At 43.8% G+C, this 13,116-nt stretch overlaps 2 protein-coding genes across 6 annotated transcripts in view; one reads left to right on the top strand and one right to left on the bottom strand.

Annotated features, from left to right (window-relative positions):
- The window catches only part of LOC106807135 (tumor protein p53-inducible nuclear protein 2-like), a 12,025-nt gene extending 2,227 nt beyond the window's left edge, over positions 1 to 9,798 (top strand). The window contains exons 1-5 of one of the 5 annotated variants that reach the window (XM_014809652.1): positions 742 to 864; positions 1,893 to 1,961; positions 3,271 to 3,440; positions 5,890 to 6,279; positions 6,630 to 9,798. In XM_014809652.1, the coding sequence (XP_014665138.1) occupies positions 3,314 to 3,440; positions 5,890 to 6,279; positions 6,630 to 6,895 (783 nt within the window). In that variant the 5' untranslated portion in view covers positions 742 to 864; positions 1,893 to 1,961; positions 3,271 to 3,313 and the 3' untranslated portion in view covers positions 6,896 to 9,798. Of the gene's footprint in view, positions 1 to 741; positions 865 to 1,892; positions 1,962 to 2,321; positions 2,936 to 3,270; positions 3,441 to 5,889; positions 6,280 to 6,629 lie in introns of those variants that run through there. The other 4 variants (XM_014809431.1, XM_014809508.1, XM_014809581.1 and 1 more) reach the window with 4 other exon arrangements.
- A 1,372-nt stretch (positions 9,799 to 11,170) lies between these two features.
- Positions 11,171 to 13,116, bottom strand: part of LOC106805069 (growth arrest-specific protein 8-like) — an 11,029-nt gene continuing 9,083 nt past the window's right edge. Inside the window, exons 6-8 of the mRNA XM_014806582.1 lie at positions 12,722 to 12,931; positions 12,142 to 12,207; positions 11,171 to 11,847 (exon numbers count right to left, since the gene is read on the bottom strand). Coding sequence (XP_014662068.1) covers positions 11,698 to 11,847; positions 12,142 to 12,207; positions 12,722 to 12,931 — 426 coding nt within the window. The 3' untranslated portion in view covers positions 11,171 to 11,697. The remainder of the gene's footprint in view (positions 11,848 to 12,141; positions 12,208 to 12,721; positions 12,932 to 13,116) is intronic.

Below are 13,116 nucleotides of genomic sequence, written 5' to 3'. Positions count from 1 at the left end.
TTGATCAAATATACAGTCTTACAGATTAACAATACAGATCGCAGTAGAAGAAAGCTTCAAATTTGCAATTAGCCAAAGACGAAGGTGGAGAATTCCAATTTTTTATGTACAACAGTTATTTATACAAGTCCTAAACTTGTATATAACCTCATAATCTCATAAATGTTAGTCTTCAAAAGTCCTAGGGGAACGAAGATGGAGAGAGAAGTGGATAAAATGGCAATAGATCAACACTGCGGATCGCAGTGGAAAATTTGCAATTTTGCAATTCACAAAAAATATTGTTTTGTATATATATACTGTTATACACTATACATAATACAGGAGCTAATATAGTAATAATGATAAAAATTATTTGTCATTATTAGCTCCTGATATATATAGTGTACAGTTCAAGCATTTGTCAGACATTCTAGTTCGTGATGTCTGAGAACTTTCATAAATAAAATTATCTCTACACGTAATGGCTGTTGCCCTAAAACTTGTTTGCTAAAATCAGGAGCTAAAATATAACGTTATCAGCCTGTATTATTTGTTCCTGGTCTTTTTGCTGGTGTCGACGTGTCGTCAGGCCTGAGTGGCCAGCCGCCTGTGGGTACAGATGACGTAGCGTCACGTAGCAACGCAAACGTCCGCTACCCCCTAGCTCCGCCCACTTTCCAATAATGGTACACTCCAGCCTATGAAAATCAGGGGAACCGTCGTGACGTATGTTATTGACATCTGTTTTGCATCTTTTACGTCAGCTGCTTTGGTTTGGTTGTTTTGCTTTGTGGTTTCAATTTATTTCTATTCGTTGCAAAGAGAGTTATCATTTTATTCGTGTTACACGTCATAGTAAAGACATCATACCATATCAGAACGGTAAGTTGTTGACGTTTAATAAGCATTTAATGTTAGATAGATGATTACGTTTTAGGGCGTAGTCGGATTTTGTGTACATCTAGGTACAGTTAGTCACATCAGCTGATCGCGATTCTGGTTGTGTTATGACCCGCTTTTGACTGGTTTTCGCACAATGTCGTGCTGGACGTCCTTCACGTTTTCCTTTGTGCGCGTGAAGGGATAAAAATATATGCATTTCTGCCCGTTTCTGTAATGAAAGTGAGAGATGGTGGCCGATATTTGCCCCATTATTTGGGTGGGGGAGCGTGTCAGAGTTCACGATGAGCCATTATTGATTTTCACCGAGGCGATTGCTGCCCAACATGCTAATGTCCTTGATTGTGAGGGGTGTTCGATGCACAGTGGCGGTTGTCACGGCTGAGATAGTTTATTAGCCAACAAGCAGACGTGTCAAACAATCGGTATAGCAGCTTATTGCAGTTCCCCCTCCTACATTTTTCAAACAGTACATAGCATTTCTGGGATAGGCAGTGCTCCTACGTAATAATATTAATAATAACAATATAGTACTAGTAGATGCCTGGTAACCTGACAGAAGCACTGTGAGAACTACATCAACTTAAACTTTTTCATTATTGTTGGCAGTAAAAGAGAAAATGCACCAGAACAAGTAGGTAAACAGGCGAAGAGAGGATGAAATGTGTAAGGCAGGAATTCAGGATGGGAGCTAGAGCTGCAGTGTTATATTTATAATTATTACATAATAATACATGTAGGTGTATGGCAGATTAGGTGCGTACAAAGTATATAACAAGAGACTGTTACTGTGGGATTCTGGTTCCATCGATATTCTGTCTTGCTGCTTTCATGTAGCTGCTGGCCTGCTTGGTTGGCTTAGTACTAACATGTGGACATGAAATCAAGTATTCATTGCAAGAAATATCGTCTAAAATTAACTTCCATTACTTACTATCACACATGATTGAATGTCCTTCTGCAACTTATTATAATCCAAGGTAATAAAAGTTTTGAATTTATAATTCAAGGTAATTGCAACTCGGAATAAATGCAGTAGAGTGTGCGCGTGAACGTGAAAAGCATCAACATACTTGCAGGTGGGTTGCATACTGTAGCAATTAACAGAATTGTCGATCACAATATTGTAAGTACCTGTATAAGTAAGCATTGCTGCATAAATGAGTGACAGCTTTCAAAATGTAGACTTCAAAATTTACTTCGACATACACATGAATGCATAGGTAATTCTGATGATATAGCTTCCCTGCAGTTTTTAGATGGCATATAATGTGATTTATTGGGGTAGCTCTGTCCTTACATGAGCAAGCCATGCACGAAGGATCATTTCTGGTCCACAACTTTATACCTTATTCACTTCTAATATTTAAATTTGGAGCATGAAAGAGCTGGTGTACCAGCGTTTTATAGCATAAAATGTTACTACATTACCTACGGAATATGCACAAACACTGTTGGCATTTTGTTAAGCCGAGGAGGCACGAGCGCATTGCTGTAACATCTTGTCCAACGCGATATGTAACGTGATTATTTAGAGATTAGCTTAGGTGGTGTAAATGTACGGAGTAGACGTGGAGATGATTTAGATGTATTACGTCACGTGCAAGCTGATATTACTAGATCCTGCTGGTGCTGGAAATTCGATTCATGTACAGCATTTCGGCTGGAAGACTGACAGCTGTAAAAAAAAAGAGACAAAGGCTATAGCTAACCCATCAATGTCGTTGTCTCTCTCTCCTTGTTCAACACTGACTGCGTTACTTGTGACAAGATGTAGTTCAGTTGTTTTGGAGCAGTCGCACTCATTAGACAAGCTGAATTAATGTCACTTGTCAATTTGGCGAGCTCAATTGTTGTCTACAATACTATACATATATGGACACATTGGGCACACTGAGTGTCATTTGCTATAGACAGGAACATTTGGTTGGTAGAACATTGCCTTCCCTTTACTGGCGACTGTTATTGCACTCTGTTCAGTGCTGTTCATGTGCTGAGTTTGTGTAACAAGAAGGCATTTGTCTATCAAGGTGAGTGTCATCACGTGTCACAGGTAGGCGTCAGCATCCTAGTTAGCCTTCTTGCCTTCTCTTACTTTTGTACGCAAATTGTTTATTTTCATGTATTCGTATACTTGATATCTAATCATCATTCTTTCAAGTCTACTCTGTGTGAACTTTATTTCATGCTAGTATGCATGCCCGGCATACAAATTGTTCTCTCAATTCTAAATTAAACCTGTTAATCTGTGCCATAGCGAATTCTATTCCAGTCTAAACTCCCTTTCTCTTCATCTGCATCATCATAGAAGACTCATTCAATGCATCTTAACTGTCGTACTATCTCATTGTTCTGAGATTTAACAACGTTTTTTTTTTCTTTGTCAAGATTAACAGTCGTCTAGAAGCTGCAGCACACACAACGTTTGAAGATGTTGGGAAACATTGCCAATATTATCTTTGGTACTAGTGCAGCAGAGGCAAACCATGCCAGCGATTGCCACATCACAACTCAGGAAGCCGAGGGTTGGGTGCTTGTGGATGCAAATCAGCCAAATGGTAGGCTTACAGTTCTAATATCTTGTGTTGTTATTGATAGTACGTCATGTAGATAGTACATGTGGTCATATCATGGCCACATGTACATTCCATGCTGGGAAACTCTGGGCGCACACTTGCTGGCATGCTTTGGCAGGCTTGTGTACACGTGGTACTGTTGTAATATACTAAAGTGACAACTGATCAGCAGTGATCACTAATAAACGTAATAAATTAACGGCAAGAGGTTTGATGTCTTTGGATTTAAGAAAACACTGATTGGCAAATGGTGATTACTAATAGCTCTGTGTAAATAATAAGGCTAGTAGGGATATATATATAATTGAATCTTCCAAATCAGATTTAAAGTGATTCTGCTATACAAGCTACTGTTGCTAGTGGAGCACTAGCAAATGCTAAATTGATAGTTTATGTGTGCATGTACACTGCAGGGGAGGCACTAGATCAGGCACCCGACTTGGAGGCTAGGTCCCCGACGAAGTGGGGAGTGGGTTTAAGATACTCAATGAGGAAGGAATAAGGTCCCCAGGCAGGAACAGCAACCTATAACTACTTTGCGAGTAGGGGCCAAAAACTAGGGGATGCAAATTCAGGGTTCGACACTAACCCACGACCGACCGACCTAGTCGGGTAAATGCTTGGTCCGGTCGCATACAACCAGAGTGCTAGTAGCCCAACTGGTCGTGTTAGAATTGGTCATATATATATTGCACTGAAAGTTCACCTCTGGCTCGCGGCCGCACTGTTTGTCGCAGAGCATGTACATTGTCTAGCAGAGCGTGAGGCCGGATACCAGTTTACCCTTCGGCAAAAACAATAACGTGGCTTGCTGCCAGCCGCAGTAGACGATCGATAAACCGTGCGCTCGTGTATGCCCGTGGTAGAATACGAATGCTGCACGTGAACTCAGCCCACGCGCGATTTAAAGCGCGGGAAACAGCATCTATGAATTCATACGATGACACACTCTTATCTAAATAAAGTTTTCTATAACAATGGTCTGGGTCTAGGCTAGTGAAAGTTAGGTCAGGGCTAGTGGTTTTCCTCAGTTACTAGCCCGATGGTCTAGTGAAATAAAAAGTTAATGTTTAACCCTGTGCAAATTGTTTTTTGAAGATCAAGGTTTAAATTAAGAGGAAATAATTGCTATGTTTATAACTGTTGTTATATTATAATATATCATCTATATATACTTATTTTTGCCATGATGGGGCAGCTGTTGTCACTCTGCTCCTACTTCCCGTCTGGCGCTATCCTTGATAATATATAATGTGAAACTTGTGTCAGGGTGCGAAATTAACGGGAGTCAAATACTCCCTGATTTGACATATATATGCAGGAGTCTGTGTGACTCTCTGAAAATTCTGCCATTCTAACTAGTTCGTTCCAGAGCACGGCCTCGCGAAATTACCGTATTTTTTCAGTAAAAGTCTAAAGAAAATTTTGCAGACGTGCAACTGCATGAATCTTAAAAATGAGCACATGCATTATTGTTAATATCCTTAATTTTGAACTTCAGACTGAGGACTCCCTCATTTGGCTGCGGACTCCCTCTTTTTGAGGGTAGGGAGTCCGTTGGACTCCCGTGTTCAAAAGTTAATTTCTACCCCTGTTGTGCTATATATCTGTATTTTCAAAAGACTTCAACATGTATTAATAAAACCTCATATTTCCCATTATACATTGTATTCACCAACCATGATTTCTCTAATTGCAACATTTTCAAGAAACCTAACCGACACAATAGTTGAGGGATTACATTAGCAATAGGAGAAACGCTATGTACTCTCATTGTGTCATACTGCATTTATTTCTCATACACATTTTGCACGCTTTTCATTTCCGAGTTTCGGCACAAAGCCGACGGTTAGAAATAAGCAAGCGGTACGGTCGGCATTGTTCGATCGCGAGTTTTGACATCTGACGGTCAGCGTAGTTCGTTCTGACGGTCAGCGTAGTTCGTTCTGACGGTCAGCGTAGTTCGTTCTGACGGTCAGTGTAGTTCGGTCTCGAGTTTCCACTTCTGACGGTCAGTGTAGTTCGATCGCGAGTTTCCACTTCTGACGGTCAGTGTAGTTCGATTGCGAATTTCCACTTCTGACGGTCAGTGTAGTTTGATCGCGAGATTCCACTTCTGACGGTTAGTGTAGTTCGATCGCGAGATTCCACTTCTGACGGTCAGCGTAGTTCGATCGCGAGATTCCACTTCTGACGGTCAGTGTAGTTTGATCGCGAGATTCCACTTCTGACGGTCAGTGTAGTTTGATCGCGAGTTTCCACTTCTGACGGTCAGTGTAGTTCCATCGCGAGTTCCCATTTCTGATTGTTGGCGTAGTTCGATCGCAAGTTCCCACTTCTGACGGTCAGCGCAGTTCGATCGTGAGTTATCGTTTCTGATGCCGCGCGACAGCCGGCAATCGCATCAAATTCACGCCGCCTCGTTTTTCAGCAAAGGATGGCGCGGAGGAGCGCATCGGCGGGGGGGGCGGCGGTGGGGGCGGCTCGGCACAGCCCGACCGCGAGCAGTCGTCGTCGACGCCGTCGTCCGACTCTGGTTCGTCGAGCTTCCCGGGACACGTCGAGGAGGGCTGGTACGTGACGCCACCGCCGTGCTTCACGGGCAGCCGCGCGGGACCCGTCGAGCTCGAGACGACGACGCTCGAGAACATGCTCATCGAGCACCCGAGCATGTCCGTCTACGGCTCGATGCACAGCCTGCGCTCCCAGCAATGCCGCGCCGCCCGGGACGCAGAGGAGGAGGAGGAGGAGGAGGAGGAGGAGGAGGGGGACGAGGAGGAGGAGACGGAGGAAGCAGAGGAGAACTCGCCCCCGCAGTGTGGTAGGTAGCGACTTCGTTTATGCACGGGCGCGTGGTAAGGGGAGCGCGTGACCTCGCATGTGCGTGGCGTCGCAACGAAATTTGTTCTCGTAAGCAATAAAAGGGAAGCGATATCCCAGGCTCTGTATGTCGAACTAGTCGTGTGTGCGCAGCTGCATGCATGCACACAGGTGCGTGTATGTGTTGTTGGCGTCAATAGACCAGTAAAGGACAGAAAACGTGACACGATCGCCGATCATAATTTATTAATCGCTGTAGTTGAGAGCCGTACGCGTTCAGTTTGGGTGGTGGTTGGCGCGGCAACCGTGTCATACTCTTACCTTTGCATCGTCTGCACGATCGATTCGCAGGTGCTGCACAGCGCGGGTGGATACATCACCCGCGTCGTCCGGGCGTCGTGCACGGCGCCGCCCTCAACACCATTCAGGAGAAGCAGGCTCTGCTATCTATGCAAAAGCTGGAGACGCGGGATCGCTACCTGCAGTGCCGGAGGTCGCAGCTCGAGCGCAGCAACAAGGCGCGAGAGGTGCACGCGCGCGGCAAGCGTCACCGCAGGAAGCACTACGCGAGCAATCCCAGCGGCCGCAGCAACAATCGGCAGAGCTTCCGCTGCTGAGGTCGACTCCACGCGTAGCTTAATAATGGCGGCGCCGCCGTCTAGGTGAATTCTTGTCAACTTTGGTGCGCGTATCTTTAATATCGCCATCGAGCATTGTTTGTTTTGTGCAAGGAAGTATCTCGTCGTGTGTTCAGTGTGTCCCTGTGTCCAATTAGGTGGTGTGCTTAATGTAGAACATTTACAAGAGTAAGTAATGCTGCTAAATGTAATGCTATGAATTAATTTAGACATTAAAAATAGAGTAATTTTGCAGTAAAAGAGCGCTGTTTTCCTGGTATGGGAAATGAGCCCCTGTAATGGGGCTCTAGTTATTATTAGCTCTTGATAATTACCATTTTAACACTTTAGACCATTGTGTGTGCATGCGTGTTAGGGCTTGCGTGCGTGCGTGCACGCATGTGTACATGTGGGAAGTCTTTGTAATCAATATTAATATTGAAATAGGACTAAATAATTCAAAACTTGTGGAAAAACCAAAAATATTTTTATTTGGGTATCAGTGTGGTGGTGTGGTATAAGTATAGAAGCAGTGGGTATTATATGTAATATTGTTTTTATTTAAACTACCTAGTCCTGCTGTTAATATCTATACGAAGTCGCGGCAACTGCTGCGCTGATTGCGTTTCCCCACGTACCTTCGTGTGTAAACACATTTACAGTCTGTACGTGTAGAACAATAGCAGGAACTACATGCATATTGTCCAGTTACGAGGTTTCCTCGGTCTCATTGCATCTGTACATGCGTATTTCGTGTTGGTTGCACAGCGCAATAAGTGATTGCCTACTGAATTGTGTAGTAGATTGCGTGTGTGCGAGCGCGTGTGTGAATCCTTTTCTGACAAGATGCAAACGTTGAGAGACAGTTTGTAAGTCAGTTTGAATGGTACGTAGTTGCTAGCATGATTTTAACAAGGTTTTTGTTATCTCGGTTTGTTGTTGGCGGTTATACGTCACTGCTTTTCGACACCCGCTCGCGCGTGCGCCGGTTTTAACGTTGAAGGTCAAAGCGGTCTCGCGAGACCATACTACATAGTTTTATAGCATCGTTTAGTGTAGTATAGGTAATCATACGTGGTGCTGTGCTGTGCTTAGCTTATGTTTATGTTGATTTCTATTTTAAGCACGTAGCATAGGCCACGATTCTCATAATATCTGATAATATCCCTCTGCTCACCGAGCATATTTATTTTACTGACTGCAGTCTTAGATTTGTAAATTTTAAGATTTTACGATTGTATATATATATATATATGTATGTGTGTGTGTGTGTATAGTTTTCAAAGGACAAGATCGGTGGAATGCTGTGCACATGCGCTGCCCCCACACCTCCCGGGGCTGGCAGTGACACAGGTGGGAGGTGGTGAGTGACACGCCAAATCAGTTGTGGAGCAACACTTATAAAGAACGTGAACGTTGAGCGTGCGTGCGTGCATGTGGGCGAGCGAGTGGGTGGGGTGGGGTGGTGTGGGGTGGAAACGTAGACTCGCCGCACAGTCCATCAGGGGGAGGGGGTGGTGGAGTGCTGGTCCAGGAGTCCAGGAGTGCAGAGATCTCATGGCGAGCGTGCTTTTTATCAGATACGATGACGTGACCTTGCAGAGACAGGTTAGACTGTCAGGCTGCAGACTCTTCACAGGGTCGCAATACCTTGTCTAGAATTGTGTGTGTGTGTGTGTGTGTGTGTGTGTGTGCGTGCGTGTGTGCGTGCGTGCGTGCGTGCGTGCGTGTGTGTGCGCGCGCGTCCATGGGTGTGCGTGTGCGTGTGCACCAGCATTTGTGTGCGTGTGCAGGCATTTGTCTAGCCAGGCTGACAGTCCTGGGTGATCTCACCCATTTCTCAAACGCTGTTTCCCGTCGGTTCGTCTGTTATGTTACTTGCTATTTATATTATAAAACGTTGAGCTGTGCTCATCTGAGATTACTTATGCGAAATAGATGCTGGACCTAAAGCTAAGTAAATGTTCCAGCGTGCCCCCAACGGGCTGTCGTATACTACGTGTAAAAATTAAAGCAATTTATCGGGGGTTAATAATGACAAATATAATGACAATAAGCACATGTTATATTAAATTCTAAACGTGTAACCAACTGACAACAATAGTTCCATCTATAAAGCACTGCCTACAGTAAATTGTTAATGAACTTGTTGTGCTGTGGAGCAGGGTGTGTATGTTTTGATGTTAATTGCAATACTGCACGTGTTGGAGTGAATGCACTATATATCATTATCTTTCTCGATGTGCAATGTATATTCCTCTGAGTGAATCCTAGCATATCGAAAAATGAGCCTATATCACTGCATGAGATGCATTCAAGGATGTTTATATTAGGAATTACTCCTCACATAGATTTTGAATTATATTCCTGTTGATAGTGTGTAGAGTGCACGTATGATAGATAGTGTAGCAAGAATAGATTGTGGTTCCATCGCTGTGTGTGATCGGTATGGTGTGCATATCAACTATATACTAGGTACTGCATAGGTTTTGTGTAATGTCAAACCAAGAATATTGGTCATACCTACTGTCACCTGTATTGTGTGACACGGAGGGATCCACGTGACGTTGGTTGACTCAACAGATGCATTTATTGCTTAGATGAGGCTTAGCAGGTTATGCCAGTGACATTGGGTGCATTAATGTGATGTCACTAGCTGCCTGTCTTGCACCGTTTCATCGAGTCTCGTTATTGCACGCCCCCATGCCAGGGTGTGTTCGGGGTATGGTTGTACTGCTTGAGAATGCCTTATTATACTACCACTTGTATGCTGGTCATCAAAACGTGCCTCGCAAGTTCCCTACTTGCACATTGAAAAATCACCCTGCATCTATATTGACATAATTCGCAGTGTTTAATATAGAATCGTTACTAATAAATATAGCAATTTGTTTGAAAATTTACGACGACTATTGAGCGTTGTTTCGCGTTTCATGTCACGCATTACGGCTCTGTATACACAGAAAATTTGCCGATCTGACCAAACGCTAGTTTCATAGATTTGCATGGACTCGTAGATGTCAAACTCGTGACAGTATCGTGAACCCATTAAACCCTGGACAAACCGTATGCAGTTGTAGACATTCACAAGTCCCGCTGCGTCAGAGCTTCGGGTAATGGAATCTTGATATTAGTTCATTAGAAATCGTTCTATATATAGACTGGGGGTGTCTGCCTCACCAGTCTAAAGGGGTTCGTGTATACCACCACAGTGTATGCTAAATACGGCCGGCGAACTTGGCAACGGTTGCTCGGTTGTAAAAGAAGACTTGATAGCCTACAGCTGCGAGGAGCTATCGTTTGATACTGCATGCGCGGGGAATTTAATGGGGACAGTTCGAGACGGCGACTGAGGAAGGACACGTACACGGCAACCTCATAATTATACAGCTTACAGCAAGCATACCAGGCAATTGTTGAGGTTGTCACGTAAAAACCATAGTAAAAGCAACGTAAAAGCAATGTTTTAGTTGGTAAAAAAATTGCTCGTGGTTTTCTACTGATAGTGGCAAGTAAATAAATTATTAAATTCCTAGTCCTTATGAATGAAATGGTTTTATACCAAGCCTGGGGTGATACTCCATTAGGAGTGTTCCCAACTTTAATGTCATTAATGGTCATAATAACATATATATATATATATATATATATATATATATATATATATATATATATATTAGTTTGTGGTTTAGGTTAGGGTTAGGATTATCAATCATTAATCATTAATGATATCAAAGTTTGCGAACACTCCTAATGGAGCGTTAGCCCAAGCCTGCCAGCGGTGAAGTCATCATAACAACAATGACAGATAATCAATATACAATTTAATTTCGGTTACAACTTACCAATTACCTGTAAAAGTCAGAAGTTCATTAAAAAATATAATCACCTAAAATCTCGTCCGACGACCATTGAGACTTCACACGTTATGGACCGGCCAATCCAGCACGGACAGTTTTCCCATAAATGTATGTCGTGTGTAGAATGCAGCGAGAATACGAGTGGCAATACTAACACCAGATTTTGTGTTATCTGCTTTCCGGTCTTTCACTAGATGATATTGATAGATAGATACATAGATAAATACTTCTAGAATCTTCTACATGTAATGTTTGCACTGGGCTTTCCTGTCACGCAACCGCACGTGACGTGGTTTACGAGGGTTGCAAATAAACGTATGTGGAACTAAAAAAGTTCATTGACCTCGGTTTAGTATTTACAAGTATGTTTATATATTGATATATATAGCTTTTCATGAAACAATGAAGGCTCATAAATGATATAAAACCGCCATTACTGGTGAAAACTTTAATGTTGCGTATAAAATGTAAATAATAACACTCACACGTGTGATAAACAGTAGTACGCAGGCATGTATACACAGACATGCACAACTAGGCTACACATACTGAGTGTGCAGAACATACTGTGGATTGAATTGCTCGAACCATAGTGAAGATAATAAAATTACTTTTTCACACGTGATCCACCTAATCAAAAATCGAGTGATATAAATATATGTGCGGCTTCTCTATATTTCACATTTTCACTATCTTTGTCACATTTTCCTTTTTTGTTATTTGGTAAGCAACATACTTTTCATTCGAAGTAGTAACAACAAACTATCTACTGCTTGAAATCTTCCCCGACAATAAGTTTCTCCAAACCTTCCTCGTGTGAAAATTTCGAAACTGGAGTCAAACAATGCCTGCAACCCCTTTGTCCAAGAGCCGGCTGGCCACAAATGTCCTGTGTGTGGGGGTTGGGGGGCGACGTACCCCGCCCAGCAGCGACTACTGCCCTTATGTTGGGGCGGCCACAAGTCCTGCGGGGCCCTGCCCAAGCCGCTGGCCCCCGAACGACATCTGCAGTGGCTTAAATCCGAGCTCCTCCGGGGGCACACCGTAGCTCCTCAATTTCGCTTCATACGTGTTCAACATGTCGTTGTGAGCCTGCAGCAGCAGTTAAGCATGGTGGTGAGCACGATGGAGAGGGGGGGGGGGGCGAAAACAGCGTGATTGAAAGAAGCACAGGTAAGCAACACTATGGCAGAGAGGCAGATAAAACGGTACGGTGACAGGGATGAGGAACGATCGCGGTACGAATAGAATGAATTGCCCTTACTCGAAAAAGCTCATTAACAACACTGAGAAACTAGTAGATGTCCTTACAGAACAACTTTCAGCAATGTGTGCATTCAGAATTGTTATTACCAGAAGGTTGCACCCGTCAGCAAAACAACTTACCTTGCAAACTCTCGCTAGTTCATACTGCAAATCTTTGATCGCCGAATTTTTCGAATCCAATACATCCTGTATGCACGAAGAGCAAAATATGTCAAGACATAGCAACTGATCATGCTGAGGACACGTGAGTACGAAGTACGAGTACATGCATACGAAACTACAGGACTCGAACATCAATTCGGCATTGACAGCTAGGGCCGTGGTTTCCCTCCTCAGTTGCCATGGTGTCTCGAGCATTGAATAATGACCACAGCAATAAACCGCCGTGGCTGTCTTACCTGGTTCACCTACCTGCCTTTCAAATAAATTTCACGTTGTGTTTGTATCTCTTTCATGTCCCACATTAAGTGTTCATAAAAAAGTAAGCTGCTTTTTGCCTCTCCTTTAAAGGAAATGTTTGCCCTGGTGCCATTATATTAAAGGAAATGTTTTCCTTTATACGCTCATAATGGCATGGCACACAAAAAAACTTCTTTTCAAACTCAACAACACTGCCTCGCCCCTGAAATTGTTAAAACTCAGCCTCTTGAGATGACGACGAAGTAAGAAGCCAGCGCCGCCGCCTACGTCAGCCGCATACCTCCAGCTTCCTCGTGACGATGCTCAGTGCTTGCGGGTCGAGGTTGGACGCCGACAGCACCTCGTTGAGCTGAGCTTCCTTCTTCTCGAGCGAGTCTGCGAGCGCCGACAGCTTCCTCTCCAGCAGCAGGTTCTTGAAGCTACTCTTCTGCTGCACCTCGTTGATGGCGGCGACGAACTTCTTGTAGAGTTCGTCGCGCTCTGTCTGCAGCTGTAACACGCGCACTCGCTCATCACACACACAATCACGCAGGTGAGTACTGCACAGGTGGTACAGGTGGGTACTACACAGGTGGTACAGGTGTGTACTACACAGGTGGTACAGGTGGTACAGGTGAGTACTACATAGGTGGTACAGGTGGGTACTACATGGGTGGTACAGGTGGGTACTACATG

Source organism: Priapulus caudatus, unplaced genomic scaffold, assembly GCF_000485595.1.
Source record: "Priapulus caudatus unplaced genomic scaffold, Priapulus_caudatus-5.0.1 Scaffold0, whole genome shotgun sequence".
NCBI lineage: Eukaryota > Metazoa > Priapulida > Priapulimorpha > Priapulimorphida > Priapulidae > Priapulus > Priapulus caudatus.
Note: the sequence above shows the minus strand (reverse complement) of the source record. Positions and strands in the feature narration are given on the sequence as shown.